General features: G+C 31.3%; 3 protein-coding genes across 4 annotated transcripts in view; 1 reads left to right on the top strand and 2 right to left on the bottom strand.

Moving 5' to 3' along the window:
* Positions 1-1,257: 1,257 nt before the first annotated feature.
* LOC106078655 (swi5-dependent recombination DNA repair protein 1 homolog) lies at positions 1,258-8,208 on the bottom strand. 2 transcript variants are annotated; one of them, XM_013239608.2, is made up of 6 exons: positions 8,037-8,208; positions 3,954-4,051; positions 3,749-3,835; positions 2,239-2,494; positions 1,729-1,892; positions 1,258-1,532 (listed from the first exon to the last, which is right to left on the bottom strand). In XM_013239608.2, exons 3-6 carry the CDS (start codon positions 3,803-3,805, stop codon positions 1,353-1,355), a joined length of 657 nt encoding a protein of 218 aa, XP_013095062.2. In that variant the 5' UTR covers positions 3,806-3,835; positions 3,954-4,051; positions 8,037-8,208; the 3' UTR covers positions 1,258-1,352. The 2 variants fall into 2 exon arrangements, with proteins under 2 accessions (XP_013095062.2, XP_013095061.2); XM_013239607.2 differs by lacking the exon at positions 3,954-4,051 and having other exon boundaries at positions 8,037-8,207.
* A 315-nt stretch (positions 8,209-8,523) lies between these two features.
* On the top strand, positions 8,524-16,909 carry LOC106078685 (stomatin-like protein 2, mitochondrial). The gene is made up of 11 exons (XM_013239670.2): positions 8,524-8,811; positions 10,385-10,519; positions 11,222-11,321; positions 11,463-11,521; positions 12,078-12,210; positions 12,886-12,942; positions 13,064-13,156; positions 13,239-13,337; positions 16,139-16,218; positions 16,359-16,487; positions 16,579-16,909. Exons 1-11 carry the CDS (start codon positions 8,767-8,769, stop codon positions 16,657-16,659), a joined length of 1,011 nt encoding a protein of 336 aa, XP_013095124.1. The 5' UTR covers positions 8,524-8,766; the 3' UTR covers positions 16,660-16,909.
* The window catches only part of LOC106078649 (2-hydroxyacyl-CoA lyase 1-like), a 28,616-nt gene continuing 18,837 nt past the window's right edge, over positions 16,701-26,479 (bottom strand). Inside the window, exons 8-17 of the mRNA XM_056015155.1 lie at positions 25,958-26,093; positions 25,741-25,846; positions 25,561-25,644; positions 24,661-24,768; positions 24,354-24,407; positions 23,843-23,943; positions 23,040-23,198; positions 21,614-21,721; positions 20,798-20,981; positions 16,701-19,476 (exon numbers count right to left, since the gene is read on the bottom strand). Coding sequence (XP_055871130.1) covers positions 19,444-19,476; positions 20,798-20,981; positions 21,614-21,721; positions 23,040-23,198; positions 23,843-23,943; positions 24,354-24,407; positions 24,661-24,768; positions 25,561-25,644; positions 25,741-25,846; positions 25,958-26,093 — 1,073 coding nt within the window. The 3' untranslated portion in view covers positions 16,701-19,443. The remainder of the gene's footprint in view (positions 19,477-20,797; positions 20,982-21,613; positions 21,722-23,039; positions 23,199-23,842; positions 23,944-24,353; positions 24,408-24,660; positions 24,769-25,560; positions 25,645-25,740; positions 25,847-25,957; positions 26,094-26,479) is intronic.

Below are 26,479 nucleotides of genomic sequence, written 5' to 3'. Positions count from 1 at the left end.
AATACAATATAATGTCTTAGGATAATTATTATGGTTAGTTTCTCGATAGAAAATTGGCAATTTTTAAAAGCATATTCCTGGACTTTAGCTTTCTGTGCTAAATGTTTTTACAATTTATATTATTTAGAATTGAGGACATCGTCTGTATTCTCTTTTTCATTGTAAACAGTAATGGTGATGTCCTTTTACACGTTTTACTTTAACATAAACCAAATGAATTTATTTAATACAGTTCTATTTTCTTTCATCAAATCATTGATCTCTTTCTATATAAATATACCTACACTAAACTACACGTATATATATATATATATGTGTGACTTCTGAGTCATGGGGTCTCAGGTTCAAAGTTCAGTGAAGACTAGGATTTAGAGCTTAGTCTCAGCAAAGGGATTTTTAGGATGGTTCGTAGTTCACCAAGTCTAATAGGTACTTGACATTAGTTGGGAAAACTAAAGGCAGTAAGTCGATATGTTGGCCATTGTAACATCCTCTCCCCTATTGATCGCTATGTCTGAAAGGGCTACTTTACTTTTTTTTTTTTCTCTCTACTTTACTACATGATCACATATTTTGGCTCAAAGTATCAGATTAATTAAAAAGTCACTTACAATTGCAAGACCTTTCTGTGTTGTTATGAATTGTGGCAAAAAATAAATAAATTTTAAGTTGTTTTATTAATTTTGTGTCAGCAGATGCTCAAATTAATGATGGCAAAAGTAGCTTATTTTCAAGAAGAATATAAAGGCATTATTATTAATGCTATACACTAAGTCAGAGCCAAGTGCCACCCAATACAGAGGTCTGCAAGCGAGACATGAGAACCACAGGCATCAACCAAAGTATGTGGCAGGAGATAGCCCAAGACCAGACAGCTTTGAGACAGACTGTTATGTGCTGGTACGAACTTCACTGAGAGAAAAAGAAAGAAAGCTGCACTGTCAGCCAGCCCTAGGGCAGATGCATATACATGCACAAACTATATTATTATTCATTATTTATGCTACAATAAAATGCTTGAAATAATAAAATTCAATTGATCTATAATAAAAACAAGAAATCTTTTTTTTTTTCTGAACATTTTGTCCATTAACTTAGGTTTCCCTTTTTCTTTTTAAGAGATAAGTTAGTGCCATGAAGCCTAAATTTTTAAAAATATTATTAGCGAGGCCCTTTAGCTTGGAAAAAATAAATATAGAAATGATGTCAAAATAACATTTAATAAAAACTCAATAAGAAATATTTCAAACAAATTAATTGCAGTAAACTGTAATATATTTTATTTTTTTTTACATATTTACACAAAAACAAAACAATAAATATATAAATATAACATAATAAAAACTATATGGTTATGTAAAACTTTCATCTTCAACATTGTAGTGAATTAATTCAGCATCAATGTGCATATTGGTGATAAGTTCAGTCAGAGATGGCATGGGATGTGGAAGTAGTTGGTGAAGATCAACAAGTGCTCTCTGAGAAACAGCTCGCCAAGTATTTATCAAAATCTGCAGCTCTGATAGATTGTTCTGAAATTAAAATAAAAAAACATTTACATACCAACATAAATTTATGAACTAATGATTTGTCTCTAATTTAATATAGTAAATTGAAAAGTTACGAATTTATAATACTTTTTGAGGAAATTAAAAGATTTAAAAAAAAAAAACAACACTAAATGCATGTAACATAAGAATGTTTTTTTTACAACTAAATTTTACAGACCTTCTCTCGATACATCTTAACCATTTTCAATTTTCTCAATATTTCATTTTTCTCTTTCAATTGAACTTCTAAAAGCCTTTTTTCTGTTAGGAGTTTTTGCTTCATATTTTCAACCAATGAACAGTTGGGTAAAGTATTTTCAGATGATGCTATCTTGTTTTCATCTGTTAAATAAAAAAAAAAAATTAACATATTAATGAGTACGTATGTATAACTATGAAGCTGAAATTAATAAATATTATTTTCAATATAATTATTTAATGATATCATAGCACTTATTTTATTAAAAACAAAATGACAAAAAAAATGTGTTAAATGCTGTAACTGTTTTTTTTTTAATACTTCAGTTATACTATGATTAGTTCACTATAATAACCCAACCAAATTTTATATAACCCCACTCTGTCGCAAGCAATTGAAACCATGTTTAGTAACAAATCTCATCAATTGGAATTTACTTGTAATCTTTTAATTTAATAGTATAAAAGGTCTCCCTACATTGTAACTCACCTTTGCTCACAAGTTCATTTGTTTTTTTAGTTTCTGCTGCAGTACATTCCTTTAAATCAGGCAGACTTGTATCACATCCACTTTGATCATAGTCTAATTTCCTTTTTTTTAAGGCAAGTGCAAAACCTGACTTTGGTGGTGGATTATGTTTTCTTTTCGAGTTGGGTGTCGAGAACTTGCTTGCTGAGGGATCAGAAGGTGATCCTGTATGATAACGTCCACACTTTTTAAGTCTTTCTTTTAGTGCAGAGCTAATCTAAAATAAAAAAAAAGATTATTTTCAAACCAGTACATTAGTTAGAAACAGATGACCTTTACATCATCTGCCCTATAGACTACAAGGTCTGAAAAGGGAACTTTACTCTTTTTTTTTTTTTTTTTTAAACAGCAGTCTGTTTAATTGAACCAGTTGTTTATCTAACATTATTGCTTAAACATGATGTAGTCTGTTTAATTGAACCAGCTGTAAGTATGTTGGCTTGAGGAAGCTTAAATAGGCTTGAGACGCAAAGTTCGAATTCAGATTGCTACACCTTTTTTATTATAGATGCATTTAAAAAACGATCACTGTAACTTTAACTCTATGATGGTTGACACTTCTTTCAACAGGTCTTCTCCAGGTGTAGTTCCATGCATGCTCCTCATAGTTACTAACTCTTCTGTTTGAACGGCGAATAAATACCAAGAGTTTTGCGGTATCAGTTATGTCAGTGGACTCGTCAGCAGCAATAGAAAACATTTCGAATTCTACTGCTCTGTCTTTTAATTGTAAATGGAGATTTTCACCCATATCTTCCACTCGCCTTGTGATTGTCATGCGAGAAAGGCTGACAGCTTTTACTGCATTATTCTTTTTTTTCAAGACAAATTTCTTCCATCACTGCTAGCTAACACATTTTTTACACATTCACCATCAGAAAAAGTCTTCATTGCTCTACTTAAATTGTGAGCCACTGGGTAACTGGCCCTTATCGCAGACTCATTTTCTTGTCTCTTTTTGTGAAATATTCTCGTCAATCCCCCAATCTCTAGTCGTAACTTGGCAATCTTTTCTTCAAATTAAGAATGTCACCATATGTGTTTATGTGTTTGGTTTCATAATGCCTTTTAATGTTATGTTCTTTAAATACAGCCACACTTTCTGTATAAATCAAACATGTTGGCTTACTATCATATAAGTAAAGATCTGTCCACTTTTCCTGAAAGTCTCTACATTCAGAGTCCAACTTTTCATTTTTTGGTCTCTCCCATTTCATTAAATCTCAAACGTTAAACAAAACGGTACCAATCACTTTGATATCAAAATGACATGACCCAAAATGATGCATTAATGATGCTCTGTGTTGCACACACAAGGTGTCCAGGACACGGCTAGTTCAAGACAGTTGCTGAATTTTTCAAGAATTAAAAATAGCTGTCAATATAGAAGCACGTCATCTGGCCCGCAGGCCGTAGTTTGGGCATCGCTGATGTATAAGGATGAAAAAAAAATTTAAGTTCAAAGTATTACCTTACTAGAATGTTGTTCAGTTGATTTGTCATGCTTATTTTCTAAAACGTTTTCCATTCCTTTTTTGATTTATAAATCCCCTCAAACCTATAAAGTAGATAAATGCAGTCATTTAATATTTATAAACAAAAGACTAATTAATGCTAAAACTTTCAATTACATAAGTATTAATAATCCGCAGGGAATCCCAAAAACACTTCTCTACCTCAATGTTGTGATAAGCTTGAGATGGTCATTACAGAAGATTTATAAAGCCTATACTAGATCTACCGAAGAAGCAAAACAGAATCTCCATTAGGGTGCCTAAAAATACAAAATATAGTATAAAACCCTGCCAGACCAAGTAAAAACAAAGAATCCCCTTTACTTTAAGGTGCCTAAAAAATACAAAACATTCATATATATATATATATATGAAACCCTTCTTGACCAAGTAAAAACAATGAAAGTTTGGGCATTCATCAGCTACAAATAAACAAAAGAAACATTAATTAATTGTTTAGTCACTCTAATTATACTAGATAGATCTTAATGTTAAAAATAAACATCAAAGGGATATAACCCAAAGAAGACAAAATATTTAAATTATATATTTTTTAATTGTTATTTTTTAAAATAATGTAATGCAAAGTACAGATATAAATTACTCATATGTTACAATTTGTATCAGCTATTTGTGGTTTACCGTAAATGTGCTACATTTTTTTTAAGTAAATAGATTTACATCGATATGCACTAATTGTACCCATTTTAAAAGCTTGATTTTATGACACGTATAGCTTGATGCTAATAGCATTATTGCGATTGTCAGTATAAGATAAGAGTGGAATGTATTCAGTTATGTTTTTTTTTTCAGATGCCCCATTCTATTAACTTCTGAATTATGTGTTATAAACCAATACCTAGCGCATGTGCTTCATGTGAAGAGATATTAATAAAACAAAAGGGCAAAGGGGGAGGTATAGAATGTAGATATTGTATTTAGAAATAAAAATGTCTTGGGCAGGTAAAAAAAAAAAAGGGGGGGGGGGGGGGGAGAAACATTCAAGACTCTGTATCCAAGATCATCAATAATTGATCGACCATTAGAATGTGACGTCAGCCTCAAATACATAGAGTCAGTTGTGCTTCTCAATCTACACGTGTGGCGCCGGGTCTATAAAATTATATATAATATATATATATATTTTTTTTGCCATAAAGTATGATAAAGCTCATAATGCGCTACAGACACTCCTTTGAAACAACACAAATACACAAAATAATAACAATAACACATTTAACCACTCTCTTATTCTGCCTACACCCCCTTACCCGCGCTTCTTCTTACACAATTCCACTCTCCAACATTCACACTTTTTCAGTGCAAAGTAACAATGTAAATTTCAAGACTCAATCTAAACGCAGCCACCAGACTAACACACAACAACAACAAAAAATGGTCAGTGATAGCGTAACACACAGGTGTAAACCAGGCCATCAACATAGTCCCAAAACATTGTTCAAGTTGTAGTAAGAAAAATATTGAGGGGAAAGGGGGAGGAGCCATCAGTCGAGTACCTACGGTCAAACCGCTAATTAGGTCACAAACACTAGGCATGATAGATACGTAGTATATATAGATATGTTGTTTGTGTGTGTGTGACAAATACTAAACGTGCTCTAAAATACGTTGTTTTTTTTGGTCAACCAGGTGGTTTAGGGAGGGCGGATCTATCTACATCTATAGGTAACACAGCTCACAAGCTACCATAGCTTTTCAGCCCCCCTCCTCCTACGCCCCGATCGAAAAATATCTAGCAGTGACTTTTGGGCTGTTACATACACTGAGCGTGCTAGATCGGAGGCTAGTTACGTAGGGCCCCGTACCGTATGTTTTGTTTTTAGGTCAACCAAGTAAACTGTTGTGTCCTGCAATGACTTGGGGAGGGCGGGATTATCTATTGGCTACCAAAGCTTATTAGGCTCTCCCCCAAATAAATAATATCTGGATTTATTAATGGCCTTATATCTCAAAATAGCTTAGAGACCTAAATAAGTATTGGTACGGTAATGTGTCGGTAATGCGTTACTGGGCTTAGCACCGTCAATTTCTAAGCATAGCTGATCAGTCTGCCCCAGACTTGCTGATCTCCGTCTCGACAGGTCTGGGAAACCCAAAATTCTCGACCTGTATGGCGACATTTATGCACTTCGCAAGACAGCAGGGTTTTTGTCCAGGGCTTTTGCAAGAGATGATTTGAGCCTCTCAAGCCCTCACTCTAATGGAGTTTGATGATGATGATGATGATCAGTGATAGATTCCTTCGATGTGGAGCATGTGAAAATGACTAAAATTTGTCTTGACATGGCGTAAAAAGAAAATGATTTAAATTTTAAAAAATATAGATTATATAAATAACACTTTTGAAACATCATACTTTTCACAAAATTTTAAGATTATAACACTTTAAAAGCACCATACTTCTCGTGTGTTCGATAGTTTCTTAATATGTTCGATAAGATAAGATATCGGTAAAACGATGTTCGATAATTTAAGCTTTTGAAAGCATTGACCTGACCCACTTTAACATCAAATATTTATAAGTTTAACTATGAGTAGTAATATAATAAAACATGTCTACTTTTTAAGAAAAATAGATGAGGAATTCATAGATACAATCAGTTTTTTCTAGGTCTAATTTTTACGGAGATACACAAATTCAAACCTAAAAAATATCGGCGACTGAGCTTAACTTGTTCGATAAACGTAAGTTACTGCAGTTTCTATGATCTGATATTGATAAGAATAATCTAGATCTACTTTTATATTTTTTTTTTTACTTTTAATAAAATTTATAGAATTTTATTAAATATTATTAATATATAGTAATAATATAAATATTATTTATTAAATATAGATTTAGTATATTAGTATATATTTTATAGATAGACTAGACATATGTTACCCGCGACCCGGGGGTCTTTATTTGCGCATTACTGTCGATATAGTCACTGAGAGTGTTTTGTAAACAATTAAACGAAATAATAATGTAATAAGTAAAGCGAATGTGTCAATGTAAAAATAGTGTGAATGAAGCTATCAAATCAAAATAGCTAATAGGGGAAAATCCATTTTTTTAAAATTAAAACATTTGCTTTTGAATAATCTAGTGCATTGGATTTAGATGTATGTTAAATGTAACTAATGATCCTTTCACGTTATTTCTCTTTCGCTACGAAAATAAAATTAGTTTTGCGAAAATGGTTTACCCGAAGTCGATACATTCTTATCTATTAAAAACAAAAAGAGCGATAGCTTTGTTAAATAAATGGGATTATAAAGTGAACAATTAAACGAAATAATTTTTAGTACGCGATTCATGAATGAATATAGATCTAGGCCTTTAACTCGGCTTCGCAGCTTTCGTAAACGAATGTAGCTTTAGAAAACCAAATTTGAATGTTTATTTGATCAAAATATGAAATGAATGGACTATAATTAGTATGTTCATGTGTTAAAGTATAAAACTATCTGTGCGAAGAGAAGTTTTATCATCTTAGAGTTGAATTAGAGTTTTAGATCTAGGGATGGGATTATAAAGTAAACAATTAAACGAATTAATTTTAGTATGCGATTCATTACGGTATTGTCTAATGAAAGAATGTTCGTCAGGAAATCTGTAATCACAGATATAAGGAACTAATTAATGTAAAAAATGCTTTTGAAACACAAAATTGAAGGTTAATTTTATTATATAATGAAATCAATGGATCTTCTTTTGTCTTTTCATGTGTCAAAGTAAAAAACTATCTGCGCAAAGTGTATTTCTTAAAATTAGATCTAGGTCTAAATCCTTTCTATCTTTTCTAATGTCAACATTGTAGACATGGCCTAGATCCATAAAATACTATAGCTGTAATAGAGTCGGACAACATTATTTTTTTTTTAGGGTCTTACGTTTGTTTTAGGGCTACAATACATACACTAAGGCTGACTAAGGCACTAAGGCTAAGGTCTAAGTTGGTACCCAAGAAACATTCCTGCCAAGTTTTATCAAGATTGGTCAAGCGGTTTTGATGTCTATAAGTAACATACATACATACCCCTCACATTCTACTTTATAATATAGATATTTTATAGATAGATCTATATTTTATTAGTATAGTATATAAGTATATAGTTAATATAGATCTAGAATCTAGATCGTAGGACGTAATCTACTAATCATCTTCTTTTTTGAAGTAACGTCTGTATAATTGTATTATATAAGATAAGACAAGATAGGTAAAATGTCTTGTAATAAACCTTAATGCTTGATAAAAGTTGATAGTTTCATCAATATGGGGATTCCATGACAGTTTTTCATTTATTATAACACCTAGGTTTTTGAGTTTGTAGTGTGTCGCTGGTTTGCCATGAATAAGATAGATCTAGTAGATTCTAGATTGTTGTTGATATCACATTACATATTTTAAAACTGCTAATAACTGTAACATGTTGTAAAGACAGACATTTGACCTGCAACTATTAAGTAAGCGATACCGATACTACCAAAAAGATCTAACAAAGAGTCTAGATGTCTAGGTCATACATTTTAAAAATTACTAAGAAACTAGATTTAGATCTAGAATAGATAACAATAGCGTTTAGTTTAAGTATTTGTGATACTTTTTAATAAATATTTTTATTTAAAAGTTTTAAAATGAAATTCAAGTTGTAAACTGTAGTCGGGTTGTGTTCTTAGTAAAGCGTAGTCGTCTTAGTTCACTGATGTACGACTACCGGTCTCAAGATCTATATAATAAAATCTACGAATCTATTGACCATTGAGATTTATTAGACTAATCTGATGCAAGTTTTAGATCTAGACTAGAATCTAGATCTACATTATTGTCATTATTATAGATTTTGATCTATATTGTCCAATCCAATTAGATATAGATCTATTAGACATCTAATCGAGAGATACAGATCTAGTCTAGCTCCAAAATTAGAATATTATATATTATAATTAATAGTCTAGACTTATTTCAAAATGTTACGAACTGTGACAAGTAGACGTGCAGCGAATCTGTTAAAAGTAAGCATTTTTTACTAAGGAAAAAAAAATTAAAATATTATTAATCTATTAAATCTATTCAATTCTATAGTGACATACTTATAGTCTATGAGACTATATAAGTATAGACAAGTAGATTCTATAACTTAGTATAGATCTAATTATAATAAGTTTAAGACTAAGTTACTAAGTTATTAACTTATGTCTTACAACACTTACTAAATGTGCAGCGAATCTGTTAAAAGTAAGCATTTTTTACTAAGGAAAAAAAACTTAAAATATTACTAATCTATTAAACCTATTCAACTCTATAGTGACATAGTAAGTCTATGAGACTATAAATATATATATACAAGTTCCAAAAAGCCTTGTGTCCATTGTGAGGCTTGTGGAGTCTGGGAGTGCATTGATGATTGAGATGCCCTAACAACACTTCCCATGGTCGAGGCTGTCCAGGCCTGAGCAAGCTATTATTAAGTTATTAGACTAAAAAAGTATTGCTAATTATAATAGCACAGTGCAGGACAGGCCACTGTCCTGTTGGCTCATATTTGTCACGGCTATGGCTATGGCCAAATTTCGATTCACGGGAAGAAGAGGAAAAAGTGCCTCATATTCTGTTTGACTGCCCTAGACTTGCTGATCTCAGTCTTGACAGGTCTGGGAAACCAAAAAATCTGAAGACAATATTTATACTTGGAATCAAAGTCAAAGTGTATTTTTCATAAATAAGAAGGTCACTTTTTTGTTTAACTCTTTGGAAGAACAAAGTACATCACCGGTTAAGTTTTTTTTTTTTTTTTATCAATGATACATCAGCTAAACAATTCTGACAAGATAGTCAATACATACATTATACATCATTATATTATAAATAGAGATATTATATCTATTATGTTTCTAATTATTAGGCAGGGAAACGTGCAATTAATTGCTAAAGCAGTTCCAAGCTGTTCATCCTATGGAAGTTAAATTGCCTCTGTACAGTACTCAAACATCATTCAGATCTCATTGACTGATATAGAATCGAATACTATTTTTAAGTTGAAAATATACATCAAAGGGATATAACGCAGAGAAGAAATAGTTTTTTTTTTTTTTTTTGTTTCAAAATAATGGGTAATAATGCAAAATATATGTGTACAAATTATGTGCATATATACATGTGTTACTATGTGAATCAGCTACTTATTAAATGGTTTACTGTAAACATACTAAAGTAAATACATTATATTTAACAAATGGATAGGAGTTCTCTCTCTCTCTCTCTCTCTCTCTATATATATATATATATATATATATATATATATTTATTTATTTTAATTTAATGTTTTTACCATATATTGTTATTGGAAATCACAATTTTTTTTATTGCTCAACACTGGACTATCTCCATTCTTTGAACTTAAATTACTTGCCAATTTTTTTCTGCCAGTGTTTGTCTTTGTTTCTAACCTGATATTTCTAATTATAGAAATCTTACCAGTCTAGTACTAGTCTAAGTAGAGTTTACATTAATTAGACTTTTTAGATCTATCTAGAATCTCAATTCATATTAATTATTATTATTTTGTTGTTTTTGTCTACTATTTAGGCCACACTTGAGCATGCACAACAAAGTGTTCGTCAGAGGTCTCGACTTCCAATCAATACAGTCATACTGTTTGTACCACAACAAGAAGCTTGGGTTATTGAAAGATTTGGAAAATTTAATCAGATACTTCAGCCAGTATGTTATTATTTTTAAAAGCATATTATTATATATATTATATATTGTTTATCAACTTTTGGTTGTTACAATGGTTTGTTATAAAACTGGAAGGCACAGTACTATTTTTTTTTACCCTGTTTCTTAAAATAATAAATAAAGGATGAATTAATTCTTTTAAGCTCTTTGTCAATCTCATTGGGTGGGGCATGATATATTTTATATATTTTTTGGTGGTCTGTGATAGAGGGTTTGAGAGGCTCAAATCCTTTCTTCCAAAAGCCCTGAAAAAAAAAAACAACTAATAATAACTATATAGTCAGTATATAGACATAAATACACAAAGTTATCAAAATTAAAGTGAAACTTAAAAAAGTGCTAAAAATTGTTTCAACTCATATCTATTTACCATTGAATGCTGAAATATATATTTTATAGCTAATTTTTTTATTATAAATGAATGTTCTGTCAAGATAATTAGCTTAAATCTGTATAACTATATCATTTGGCATTGACAAAAAAGAATTACTTTTTGTTTTCAGTAAATAGAATATTTTACTTGTATAATTTCAAAAGTTTTTATCAAATGCTTTTTGCTGTTGGCAGTTAAAGCATATATATATATATATGTTAATCTTATATTTTGTTAATCTTATGTCAAAATAATTTCTGAGATTAATTTCATTGCTTTATTTGTTCACTAAGTAACCCAATAATTTGCAGGGCTTAAATTTCATCCTTCCCATCATTGATGGCATTAAATATGTACAAAGTTTGAAAGAAATCGCAATAGATGTACCACACCAAGCTGCTATTACTCTTGGTAAATTATTCCTTTTGTTTAAAAATGTATCTAATGTAGTTTTGATCTTTCAGATCTTTTTTTTCAATTAATTTTGTACTCCATTTTCTGCTTTTTGATTATTACCATTGTACAATTTTTAATAGTTTTTTTTTTATCTAGACAACGTAACTCTAACAATGGATGCTGTCCTGTATTTAAAGGTTGTCGACCCATATAAGGTATTGTTGTAGTTAATAATTTTTAATATCCTAGTAAATGTAAAATATGCAAACGATTTTGTTTATTAACCCAATAGCTCCTATTGCAGTACAGTACAGTGCATCTTTTACATTTAAGTCCTACGGCAGGATAATGCATTGGAATGCTAGCAATAGTTTTTTTAACTTTTCTATACGAAGAGCTCATGTCTAGTTTGACTATTAAAATGATGTGTTTTTCATAGTTAGCCCTCTTTGCTTGGGTATAGGAAGGATTTTTTAAACTGGAAGTAGGAACTATTGGGTTAATCTCCCATTTTCTGCATTAAAATTTTTTAAATGTTATTTACATTAAGTTAATGTCTTTAAGTCAGACAAATAATATATTTGTACAATTTTACAAAACAAACCGTTTCTGAAAAAAAAAACTCATTTTTGAAATTATTTTTTTTATCATTAAGATTATATTTTAACTTGCCCAAAATGACAAACTCTTCTTCTCTAAAGTAAACATTATATCAATAATAAACTGGATTGAAAATGCAAAAGAATTTGAACTTTTTTATTTTCGTTTTAGGCATCATATGGAGTTGAAGATCCTGAATATGCAATAACTCAGCTAGCACAAACAACAATGAGATCAGAGATAGGAAAAATAGCTTTAGATACAGTGTTTAGAGAGAGAGAGTCTCTTAACATTGCCATCGTAGGTAAGTATTTTTGTCATGTTTTTTTTAATTTTATATTCTTGTTATAGTGCCAAAACTAGTCATTTTGGTGTGCTAGCTATGATGTTAATCCCTGCTTTGATGTACTTTGGCGTGTGTTTGTAATGTTAACTACCCCACCTTCCCCTCAATCTGGTCCAGATTCCATTAAATTGTTGTTAAAACATGTTTTTTTTTTTTTTTTCAATATCATTTGTTGTCCTGTTATCTTCTTATCTTATATGATAAAGATGTTACTTCAAAAAAGAAGATGATTACATCCTACGCGTCATGCATTTAGTCATGCATATTAACCAGTGACCTATTTCTGCCAAGTCTCTGGTTTTCCTGGCTAGCTCTAATAGCGCTAGGGAAGAAATTTGTCCTAGCATATGGAACAAGGAATGTGCCTTTATATTTGTGTTTTTCTCAGTATTTTATTAAATTTTGTTTTTGTATTTGAAGATTATGGTCAGTGTTTTATGTATAATTGCTGCTTTACTTTTAAGTCTTCTACCCTGAGGGCTTTCTACATTTAGTGATTTTACCAAAGGTGTTACTCTAGTCAAATGTGAATATTCGTTTGTTATGAATCTCACTGCTTTATTTTGTGTCTGTTCCAGTTTCTTAATGTTTTCTTGAGTTGTTTATTTCAAATTGTTATGTATTTCATTTCAGATGCTATCAATCATGCGTCTAATGCTTGGGGCATCAAATGCATGAGATATGAAATACGTATGTATTATTTTTTAACATTAATTTTGATATACAATGCACTATTAAGAAAAACTATAATATAGATGCAAATATTTGAATTTTCTTGATGGCATTTCTAACTTACCAATTTTGCTTATAGGTGATATGAAATTGCCAACTAAAGTTCAGGAAGCTATGCAGACACAAGTTGAAGCTGAAAGAAAAAAGAGGGCTGCTATTTTAGAATCTGAAGGTATAAAGTGTACTGCCTATTGAACATGGTTTTTAGAGATAAATAAAAGACTACTTATTCCTAATTGTATTTGTTTACTTAGGTATTAGAGAAGCAGAAATTAATGTTGCTGAAGGCAAGAAAAAATCTAGAATATTAAATTCTGAAGCTCATAGAGCTGAGCAGATTAATCAAGCAGAAGGTTAGTACTTTTTTTTTTTACACACTTTTTATTTCTCCTACACTCAATTAAATAAAAAAAAATTAAATTATGGCTTTTATAAAGTGCTACTTTCATGCTTATAGCATGCTCAGAGTGCTATGGTCCAATTTCATTTGTGGACCAGTGGGTGGAGGGGGTATCTGGGAGAATGTTTTTCCGTGCTGCCTTTAGGTGCTCAGTAAACACAACTCTGCCTGAGTCGGGTGACAAACCTCAAGCCCTCTTCGTAGGTAGCTTAAACAAGACAAGTTCAACCGTACTTAGCATCTCGACCACGCTTCCCACCCAATCTTGTCTTTAAGTTGACATTTTCACTATTATTTCTTGTACCTGACAAAATAAGAATCTACAAAAAAAAAACAAGGTTACAAAGACAGTTTGTGTGGAAACAAACTCAAAATTGGCCCCCGAAGTGGTCTACCCAGGTAGGAAAAAAGGCAGGGTTCAATATTTTCAGAAAGAACATCAGAATGAAATACTTCCAAAGACAAATGATGGAGAAAGAAGATTGACAGATCTTGCCCCTCCTTCCAGCTCTGATTTTTTAATAGGAGTTCATCTCAGGTGTGGTGCCCCAGTGGTCTAGCAGACCAAAGGAAAGGTGAAAGTGAATGTGAAGTTCGATGTGAACCTGGCCTAATGGATGTCTTGTAATGAATATCTAATTGATCTAATTGTTTTATAAAAGGTCAAGAAAAAAACATTTCTGTAAAAAGTGTTTGCAAGCAGAGATGGAAGAACTATGTTCTGGAAAGAAAAATACAGTTGATGTTGTCAACCTTTCTCTTGACAATACAAGGTGACAGAAAGATATGCGTAGATATCACCCTTCATTCAAATGTAACAGAAAAAACAAATTTCAAAATGTTTTCTATTGCCGCTGATGAGTCTACCAACATATCTGATAACGCTCAAAATCTTGGTATATATTTGCGGTAAAAGCAACAGTTTTGAAATCAGAGAAGTTATTTTAGCTATGAGGAGCATGCAAAGTCCTGCTAAAGAAGTTGCAACCATCACAGGATCTTTCTCTTGCTTGAGACAAATTAGTGGGAGTGACTACTGAAGATGCACCAAGTATGGTTGACAGCAAGAGTTATTTGAAAAGTTGTCGAGTCTAATGGAACCGAGCCTCTGTGACTTCATTGAATAATTCACCAACAAAATCTATGTGGCAAGGTGTTCAGTCTGGACCATGTGATGATGATCGTGTTCAGATTGAACAAAGTTCGTGGTTTCGAAAATCAATCTGCTGCCAAATGTGTCAAGTGCCCAGACAGCTGAAACTAGAAATGGTTGACTTACAAAGCTAAACATCTCTGCATGAAAAATTTCCAGTAATTCAGATAATGGATTTCTACTCTGCATTGCTTGCAGAATAGTTTCTAAATCTCCGCAAACAAGCGTTAATGATAATACCAATAATTATTATTTTGAGAGCAAACCTTTTCAAAGATTAATCAGGGTAATCTAATTTTTTAAATCACTTATTCAAGCAGTTTTTTCATAAAAAAAACACCTCTTCTACAACTATTCACTATTAATAGTAACAAACACGGGAGGCTCTTTATTGACGAACATCTAGAATTCTACATTCAGGGCTCCAAATTGTCTCATCTATGCAGCCAGACAGTTAAAAGTTGGTTTAGGATAAACTTTCATGAATCAATGTAAGTACTAGATTAAATGGTTTCTAATAAAAATGGTTTATTGTCTATTTCCAGTGTTTTTTTATTTTGTGGCTAGTGATAGCAGCGTGATTTAAAAATGGTCTGCTGAACGAATAAGTTTGAGCATCACTGTTTTAAATTATGTCCAACTTATATGCATACTAAATAGATTTTTTCTCTTTAAAAAAAATAAAACATTTTTTTGTGTGTAAATGTAGTAGTTAGTATGACAGAACTTACATAACTTAGCAATAAAAATGTAATAAAAACGTTTTTGACAAAAAAAATCCAAAACCATTTGCATAATTATGTTAAAAATATGGTATATTGATATCTCCCCTTCTAAAGAACTTCCCATGTTTGTTACTATAAATAGTGAAAAGTTGTAAAAGAGGTGTTTTTTTTTAATGAAAAAACTGCTTGAATAAGTGATTTAAAAAATTAGATTTTTCATTTTTAGAAAAGACAAAAGTAGACGTTGCATCAGAACTTTGAATGGTCTAAAATATTTTGGTGTCAGATTTTCACTATCTTTTCTAGTTTACGAGATCTAAATGGGACGGGCAGACAGACATTCCACACAAAACTATTAGTGTCTTTTCCCCTTTCAGGGGCGCTAAAAATTAACCAATTAGTTAATTAACTATTGGTTACTAATTATTTTGTTTGTTACCAAACAAGGGAAAGAAATTGTACTTCACTGATGTGGTGGTATAAGTTGAATTAGTCCCATTTAGGAGGCTTAAGCCCTCAAGTTCGAAATCAGGTCTTACATCTTTTAAAAATGCATTTAAAAAGTGATAATGGTAACATTCACCTAGATAAGTGATAGGATCTCATTGAGAAAATATTTCTATCTCCCATATTTATTATTGTTAGTCTACATCTATTAACAAATTAAATTCCATGACTGATCCAAACTTACTGATACAATGACACATTATATAAGCTTTGTTTTATACAAAGTATTTTTCATATTTCTCTTGTTCTTTGGCATATTATAAAAAATGCTAGCAGATAACAAATTTTTATTTTTGCAATACTAAGATTGATAAAAAAATGTTGACAATGAATAAGAAATAGCTTTCAGTTCATCTTTGTTTTAAACAGGTGAGGCAGAAGCAATTTTGGCTAAAGCAAGAGCGAGAGCTGCCTCCATAGAATTAATTTCAGATGCCTTAGCTAAAGAAGTAAGTCTGGCATTTAGTGAAAACTTTACAAATCTTAAAAATAAACAAAAAAACATAAGATTCTAAAAGAAACTATTACTTTAAAGTGATGATGAGCTTAATGATCTATTTTTCTGTTGTATTTTATAATCAATTTCTAGAATGGTCTTAATGCAGTGTCCATGAACATTGCTGAGCAGTATGTCAAGGCATTTAGCAATCTTGCTAAAGAAAGCAACACAGTGGTTTTACCCGTAAATACCAATGATGTTTCAGGAATGGTAACGCAGGTAAATATGCCTTAATGTAATTGATCTTTCAGTGTTTGCTTTTAAGTGAAAAACTATATTATAATATGCATTTTTTTTTTTTGTCTTTAAGGCTCTGACTATGTACAAGGCATTATCAAAGGAAAACAGTCAACAGTTGCAAGTGAAAGAGATAAAAGATCAAAACTCTTAAATTTTTGTTAAGCAAGATTATTTGTTTTTTGTCTGTACATGCTGATGCCATATGAATGATAATGTAGGTTTGATCAGTTTTCACAGTTGTATATAGTACTTGATGTCATGATCTTTGCAATTGTACAATTTAGAGAAAATTTTATGTCTGAGACATGAAGCAGACAATGTTTTAATTGATGACACCTTCCTGTTGATTCAAATCTTATTGATTGTATGTGAATGTTAGAAATAAATGGTTCATATTTTGATCCTTAATTTTGTCAACTTTTATTTTACCGTATTGTAGAGTTTTACTTCCTAAAGGATTATGCCTTAAGTAGAAAATAAAAGTCTATATTTATTTTTATCTATATGTTTTAAAAAGGTAATTGAATTCTGTTAAGAAAACTGCCCAATATTTTAATCTGTGACAAATTTAATATTAACATTAAGTTTGTTTTTTTTTCTTCTTTTAAGTTGATAATATTGTGTGTAATGATCTGCTAGATTTAAAAAAAAACAGCAGATAAAAATATACCACCACATTCAAGATCCATCCCCTAAATACAATAATAGTCTCGAAGGCCACATATGGTTGCGAGATGTGGAAGTCATCCATAAAGATTTTAAAAAAAAAAGACTAAATGTGATTCAACAACAATGGCTGAAGATTCTAGGAATAACCTAACAAGAGATCATGTCACCAGCAGAGAAGGTTTTTTTTCTCGCAAAGGCACTCAAACCCCTGAGAGAAATGGTGACAGAATGTCGAGATTTGCAGGACCAACCTTAGGTAAGATGAAACATGCTTCCCAAAGTCAGTGATAACTTCGCCAAAAACTAAAAAAAAGGCTGTCAACTTATTTAGAAGACCTAAAATACGTGAGCCCCAGCTTGGAAGAGGCAGACGAAGTAGCCTATGACCATTATCTATGGTGAGAGCTTGCCACCCATGCTTTGAATGGCATGGAATAATTTAAGTTTCAGTAAGCATTGCATAACAAAATTAAAAAATTTATTTAAAGCAAAAAAAAATAATTGTACTAATTAAAGCTTATGGAGTAAACAAAAACAACAACAGAACAATACTGCTGCTTTTGGATCACTTGATTTACAATAATTTGCATTTTCAGTTGGTTGCATACATTTTGATTTTAAAATAAAGTAAATTCAATTATCTGGTTGAACAATACAAGATACTTAAATACTAAGCTTATTGTACATTATATATTTAAAGGTTTGGATGATACTGAGATAACAAAATCAAAAAATTCTATAAGCTGATTCAAAATACGATTTTAAAAAAAGAGATCTTGATGTCAACTTGAATGAGAAGCATAGTTTAGTAAAAGATACTATAAAACAACATTGAACAAAAATCATTAGTTAAGCGCCTCAATAACAAATATCACTTGAAAAACAACAGTACATGGTCATTTCAAATCATAACATTATCATTATCATGCTACTTGTAATGTATAAGAGTACCACTATAGCAACAGATTTTCTATTTGACCACCAGCATACAAATAAATATAATTCTCTTCATGGCTCAAGAGTTTGGACATGCAAGCAAGTAGTAAAGGAAAGATCACTCTTTTATTTTGCAAGACGGACGAACTAGAGTTATGCCAGGAAAAAAAAAGGGGGGTGGGGGAGAACAAGTAGTATTCACCTGTCACTAAATAGGGCCGGACCGTTGAGACCAAGAAAACAAGTAATCTACTCTGTATTCACCCGTCACTAAAAAGCAGGGCCGGACTCAACAGTTGTGGGGCCCTATGCAAAACGGATTTCGCGGGGCAAGTTTGAGTAGGGATACGGATAATAAGTGAAATTTAAGAGTTTGTATTAGAAAATAAATTCGTCTTTGCATTTTATTAATTCTTTACTACATACATAGCTACTTTATGAGCCTTGCGCGTAGCGAAGTCATACAGTATATCATAAAAATTCTGTTTCCTACATAGATCACGCTCAATAGCAAGAATTACCAAATGTTTCAATCTATCTTCGAAAATTGTTGACCTCAAGTAATTCTTCATTAGTTTGAGGCGTGAGAAGCTTCTTTCACCAGATTACACAATTACGGCTAGTGCATAATGTCGTTTTTATTTATCACGCCTAGGATTGGCATTTTCCATAATGAATGACACTCCAAAATGACAATTTTTGTTTATATATTTCAGGAGATTTGTATGTGTTTACTAAAGATTTTAATAATTTCCGGATATTTCCAGGACTTTTTCGTATATTTTGCAATTTTAGGAGATTTCCAGGAGCTCCTGGTAAATCAGGCGGCCGTGGGAAATCTGTTATAAGTTATAAAATGGTTTAATTTAATAATTTATACCTAGAATTAGTGGGGGTCCTTTGAAAGTGCGGGGCACACAGCAAAATAATGTCGTATGCTACGCTGTGGTCGACTAGTACAATTAAATTGAGTAGAACCTAGGTAGTTAAGAATTAAAACATTGATGACTTCATGTTGTCTGCTTTTCTTTCCCATCATCCTTTGCATACTTCCAGATGTTAAAGCATTCACACTAGACTGGGCACTAATACAACAAAAGGAGGTATACATACATGGGTGCTAATTAAAAGTGAAAGAATATGTCACATCTGGTACACTAACAAAATAACATTGCATCAAAAACATACTTTTAGTATGTCTTAGCTTGATTTAATGTAATTCTCTATGAGTTACTAAATAAATTAACACATTCCAATGAATTTCATTATTCTGAGTGACAAAGCAACAATGGAAACAAACTCTGGGAATGGCAAGCAAGCTTCTCTTCAATTACAAATTTGATTTAGTGAGCCAGAAAAATTCCTGAAAAAAAAAAAAGACAATGTTATTGTGATAAAAAGACATTACAAGAATTGATATTAAACATCTAGTTTGTTTAATTTTTTTTTCCAAATAGCATTTGCAGCTAAAGCTGAACTTCAAGGTTGATTCAAGTATGACATTCAAATGTGATAGTAAGTAAGTTCATAAGTTCAACTTATGTGCCAATGTGTGGAGTTTTGATTCATACTTGATTTGTAAAATAAATATGTACAATGAATTCTTTCTATAATCTATATTATAAGCGCAAAGGGTCCTGATAGATTGATTCATTAATTAACTGACCTATCACTAATTCTCTCACTTGTTGTGATGAAAAAATAGGAAAATTTAACTTGGACAACCTTTCAAGATTGAAACCGCAGTGGTTAAATATACCAAAAATAATTCTTTATTCACAATCTCAACACAATATAATTTTGAAAGGGGTCAAATCCAAAAGTACATTATAATTCCTCCCTTTTTAAGCACTATTTAAACTCTTATTATGCATACATTTCTCTGAGGGGCCAAACTTGTATAAAAAACAATCATAAAATTAAATATACTTTTAAAGCATATAATTTCTTAATTTAATTTTCATGTTTAGATTTTTATGACATTGGACACTTTCTGAAACGTTTGTTTTGATGTCATCATCAACGGGAGAGATATAGATCTAGACATCAAAGGTGCTATGCATAATATTCAAAAGCTAAAAAGTGTGTGGTGAAGGTTCAATCAATTGAAGTATGCTAAAAAAAATAAGCGTTGTCAATGGAAAAAAGCAGGTGTGTGTGTGTGTGGGGAGTACAGATGAAATGCAACAGAGGGTAGGCCTATATTATATTCGTAATTTTTTTTTCAGGCATTGACGGAATTCAACATTTTGCTCATTACTATTTCATTGCCCTGTTATGATTAAGCTTCAATAACTTTGTCGTTTGTTATCAGAAAATGTTTTATTTGGTCTAGAATGAAAGGGGAATGCATGCTCTTTTTTTAGAACACAAAGTAAAGTTTATAAAATTAAATATTAATTTAATTTAATGAGGTCAAATCAACGATAGTATCATCAATTAGGAGAGAAAGAGTTAAATATTGAACTGGGAAGTCGAAGTTAAGTCATAGATTGTACTGGTACACAGGACTAAATTTTTTGTTTTTGTTGTGGCTGGGATGGGAATGAAGGAAGTAGTTAAAGTTGAAGTGTGTCAGTATTATTTTTTGGAGCTAAAATTTATTAACAAACTCCCAGAGTTTGTATGCTAGCTCAAATGACCCAGCTAAATAAATTTTATTAGAATCAAAGGAGTAAAAATACCTGTGTTTTTCTTTGTGCTCCTGGATCAATCATAACATTTATTATAGACGGCGTCTGGTCTTTTAAGGCAGACTGTAAACTCTCTCTCAGCTCTTCTTTAGTTTTGGCAAAATAACCTTTACCTCCAAAAGCTTCTATCAGTTTTTCATATCTGGTGTTGGGTTGAAGGGATGTTGGCGGAATTCTGGAAAAATTTTAACATTTAAAAAATATTTTATTTTGTTTCCTACATTGCTAGTGTTAATTTGACTTTTGCATATTAGCACAAAGAGCCTTTAAATTATGCTTAAAAACTAAATATGAACATACAATTTGCATAAAAACAAAGACATACGTATCTGTTGCAGCAAGGAACACACATTAAACATTGTTTGCACCATTTATATATATATATAACAAAATCAGGCCTTAAGGCATACACCAAAGTATGATCAGGATATGACGCATAAAGAAGGCTAAGAAGAATATGGATTGATGGAGGGTATGCAATGCTACAGGTGTTTTCACATTTATTCTGGCCTCATCAAAAAAGAAGTTTACTACCTAGTTCTATACACCTCCACATGGACAATTTGTACAAATGAGCCAGCCAAGAAAACCAATGACTTGTCAGAATTTAAGTCATTGGTTAACATGCATGACTAGAAGCATGACGCGTAGGACATTATCATCTTCTTTTTTGAAGTAACATGTGTATTTTATAAGATAAGATAGTAAAGAATAAAGTAAAATATATAAACGTAAAAACTAATCTGTGAATACCTTAGACCTTAAAATGTAATGAAAACTGGTAATTTACTATAATAAAAGACTTACGTAATGAAAAGGTCACCAGCTTTTTTAGCATTTTCCCATGTATCCTCTTTGATACCATAAGATATACCATTGTTATTGAATATAATTATAACTACAGGCAGATGATATCTGAAAATAGAAACATATATTTTAACATCTACAGCAATTTATGAGTCACAAACATGGCATGGCCATTGCTGGGGCCAGGATGAGAAAGAAGGAGGTCATTTGTAAAAATTCCTTTTTTTTTTTCAGAAAGATATATATATATATTTATAGTGAAAATTCACAATGAGTTAAACTTCTGAATGTCTAAAGTTACAATTGGCTTAGAAATTTGCAACCAAAAAATGATCAGATAACATAATATGCTAATTGGAATATTTAATTTGATAGTAAAAAATAGTTTTTTTTTAAAGAAATTTGATGGTTATGGTCAAAGTTGTTTTAGATAAACTCTTATGGGCAGTTGTTTGAGACAAACATCTATAAAAAAGCTAACAAGATCCTTGAAATAAAGAATCACCCTTTGTGTCAGGATTTTGTGATTTTACCATCACAAAAGAGATACAAGACACCGATAGCAAAGACAAACAGACACAAACACTCTTTTGTTCCCCTGACAATCAAATCATTAAATAAGAACAATCTGGTACAAACTTTGTCACATGTAAATTATGAGTGAGTCTGGTGTGAATGTACACTTTGGTTTCTTATTGTTATAATGTTTTTTGTTTGGTAATGCACAAATTGTAAGACAAATTTCCTTACGGATAATAAAGATTATTATTATTATTATTATTATTATATCATTTTACTCATAGAGGAATGATAAATGTACATTTTTTAATATAGCTTTACCATTACTGCTAAACTTGTGCATGTTGTGTATTTGATCTGCTTTCTAATTGAAACCAAAAAAAAGCAATAAAATATTTAAAAAAAGATAATGGTTGCTGTCTTGCTGAATGTCATTTAGCACACATTATTGTCCAGTTATTTGCATTCTTATTTATTTGAAAAGACATTTTCTGATGCTAAGGTAAAATGCCTTGTATGAATTAGTTATAGGAACCTAAATGTCATGAATGAAATAGTGGTCTACATGAAAAGGATTAAAGCTAGTCCAGATCAATCCATGAGACTGAGATTTGTTTTTTCAAAATGACACAAAATAAAGAACGAGACACTATAAAATGTTTCAAGGTTAATGATTTCTTTTTTATTTTATTTCACTTTGTGACAGAATGTTTGGAGTTTAGCCTTATTCACCATTTTCAAAGGCTAACAGGAGCTCTTTATGGTAGGGGCATACCAAAGACAATAACTAAAACAGTTTTGGTGACACATTTTTGTAAGAGTTTAAGCTGTTATTTGGGTTAATGCTTCAATTTCATGCTTGTCAGTCAACTTTGCTCTAAGTTCAACTGGGATGAATTTGTCTTACCTGGCAATAGTTTCTATTTCCATTCCCGAGAAGCCAAAGGCACTATCCCCCTGTACACAAACAACTCTTTTATTTGGCCAATAGTCTCTACAGTAAATGGCAGCTGCTATTGCAAAACCTACTCCAACACCCATTGTGCCAAATGTTCCAGCATCAAGCCTAGTTGAAGAAAAAAAAAAAAAGCTATGAATCTCAAAGATTTTTTAATATGAAATGATGTATTTTTTTAAAAGCACAACCTATGTCATATTGTTTATTACTTGAAACATAATTGATTAACTTAAATTGTGTTAAATATTTAGTATAATATAATATAATCTTATTTACACTATTTGACTATTCTGTTGCTTTTCCTTTTTCTAATAACATCCAGTCGATTAATTTTGTAACTCTCTATTTTTGACCAGAAAGCTCCCCCCCCCCCCCCCCCCCCCCAAAAAAAAAAAAAAAAAAAAAACACCAATTTTATGCTTTCTTATACAATTTTGTCCTCTGATTTATAGTATGTGAGGTAGAATTAGATTGGCCTGCTTATTTCCACCTCACACACACACAAGCACATATTTCTTGTATCCCTTTTCTCACTCCTCCCTAAAAAACATTCTTCATACAATCAATGAATTTTCTTCAACTTCAAAATTCAATATTAAAATACTTCAATGCTCTGTTTGGTCGGGCATATATATATATATATATATATATATATATATAAGGTTAGGCACTTTGTAAGACTTTAGTTCAGTTTTATAATAAATGAGGTTGTACCCTAAGGGTATCTATACAACTGAAAACAATTTGGTTACCTATGCCTGGGAAAGATATTTGGTAACATGGTTCTACCAATATCCATTGTGTTGGAGCCCTCATTTACAATTATACAGTCCTTTGGAATAGCTCTCTGAACCTGGAGAATAACAATAAAACTCACTGTTTGATGCTGAACATTATAACTAATTGATCAGTTGGGAGAAAGGTTGGAAAGATCAATATAGATTTTAAAATTCCAAACAAGAATTACTCCAACAAAAAAAAATTGCATGTAAATACAGATGTACATTGGTTTTAGTCCTTCGTTTCCAGCTACCATTCCTCTCCCACCTTATTTTAGAAGGAAAATGAATAATTCTAAATTAGTGTGATGTGAGGCTGAGTTGCAAAAACTGATTAGCTACCTATCTAGGGAGCTCAAGTTCCAATCCTGATTCCTACAGAGTTAAGTTTGCTCAGCCCCTAAAGGCAGCCCAGTGAAGGCGATAAGCATGAAAGTTGCACTAAACAAAAGCAAAAAAAAAAAGGAAGAAGCTTTATCCTTACCTCAGAAAATGCTGCATAGTAATTTAAAGGAATAGAATTATCATTGGACATTGTCTGAAAAAAAAATTATTGTTGATCAGTTAATGAATGTAAAGAAATTATAATTTACCAAGTACAGAGAAGTCTTATTAACAACATCCTGGCAATATAAGGTTCTTTCCTTTTTTCTTTTATAACAACAATAAAGTTCACATTGATGACTCCTTTTAGCTATGCTTGCATCTAAATCAAACACTGAGTTTTAGCAGGGTTACACTATCTAAAAATAAAATGACCTTACACATATAGACATTTCAGAACTACTTACTTGAACATTCTGGACATTAGCTTCAATCTTTTTTCTTAATAATGACCACCAAGGAGAATCAGCACTAAATTTAAACTGTACTGAACGGCTCTTTATATTTTTGACAATCTGGAGTAGAGATAAAATAGTTCTATGATTAAAGGAAACATGCAATATACTTTATATAAGAAATAAAAGATAATGCAATCACGAAACAAAGTTTCTCTACCTTCATGTTAAATTTAAACTACCTCCAAATATATGTAAAGCACTAGGTTTCAAGATCAAGGTTGTTTTTTTTTCAGTTCTAATTCCAGAGAGGTCTAAATGTTAAATTCCCATGACTTAATTTGTTGGAGAAAGTAACATTGTTAATCATGTTGGTCCATCTGACTGTCTCATTAGCTACTTAATAGGTTAGACTACATCAGAACCTCATAAATTAAAAATAAATTTCTAATAATTATCAAACACAGGATCAGAATAATTCTCACAGCCATTATAGGATTTGCCAAAAATATATGAACACATGCATATTCTTCCAGTGCAGGCTCTGAATTAATTATTACTGCTCCACTTGTTCTCAGTTCTATGTTTTGTTACATGTTTGTAGCATGAAAAATTTTTTTTTTTAATAAGAACTTGTTAGCTGCTTATTCAACTTTTGACCCTCTTTCTGACTCAGAAGTTACAAGCTTATGAAGTTTGATTTATCTTGTATGCTGAATGGCCTTTAGCTAAAAACCAACCTATGCATCCAAGGATAAGTAACTATAACAATTGTTAATCTGAGAATAGAGAACTACATTGGAGGCTTGTTTAAAAAAGATAAAGTGTTTACTTGAAAGTCTGATGATAAACAATTTTGGATTGATCAGTCACATTAATGCCCCACACTTACAAGAGAAATGTAAAATTTACCTGACTGACCACAACACCAACATCTCCAGGCAGGGCAACACCAGATGCTGAATTGTTTCCCATTTCTTCAGGGCAAATGTCAACCTGTGATAAGAAAGGTATTCTATTAGTATAAGAGTGTATAGAGAAAAAAAAAGTTCTTGAGAAAAACTGTATTAGTATAAAATAGGTTTATCTAACCTGAATAATTTTAACTTTTGAACTAAATCTTGGTGGGGCAGCAAAATGTAACATCCAGTTTAGCCTTGCTCCCAATAGTAAAATAACATCAGCCTCTTGAAGAGCTCTGAAATGAACAGTCAATAAATATAGTAGTAAGATGGCTGCCAAAGCAAGTAAATGAAGATAATAATACAGCTTTAATTGAAAGCGTAGCAAGAAAAAAAAACTATATTACTTTGAACGGGCTGCAGAGATACAAAGTGGGCTGTCATCTGGCACAACACCTTTGCCCATTGGAGTTGGCAGCACAGGGAGCTGGGTCATCTCAACCAACTGATTGATCACATCTTCAGCTTGAGCATAGGCAGCACCTGAGAACATGTAACAATTTAGATGCACAGATTTGCAATAAAAACTAAATGAAATCTTTGTTTCATTAAGTTCAATGGTCAGTAACTTTTATACCAAGGTTTATTTATAATGCTTGTTTTTATGACCTGTCATATAGTATAAAAATAAAAAAAAAAAAACATTCTAGGTATTACACATCTAACATATACCAAATAGTAAATTAAAAAAAAATTCTTCAAATCCTTAATTCAAACAATTTAAGGTTGTATTTTACAAAGTTTTAAAGATAATTTTTTTCTTATTTTCACAACCTGTCATTAAGTAGATTATCTTTTATTTCAATAGAAATATACATTTCCAGTTAATTTAATAACGTTTCATATTTGATTTTCAAATAAAGAATTAA

Source organism: Biomphalaria glabrata, chromosome 1 (assembly GCF_947242115.1).
Source record: "Biomphalaria glabrata chromosome 1, xgBioGlab47.1, whole genome shotgun sequence".
Classification (NCBI taxonomy): domain Eukaryota; kingdom Metazoa; phylum Mollusca; class Gastropoda; family Planorbidae; genus Biomphalaria; species Biomphalaria glabrata.
This window is presented reverse-complemented; position numbering and strand designations above follow the sequence as displayed.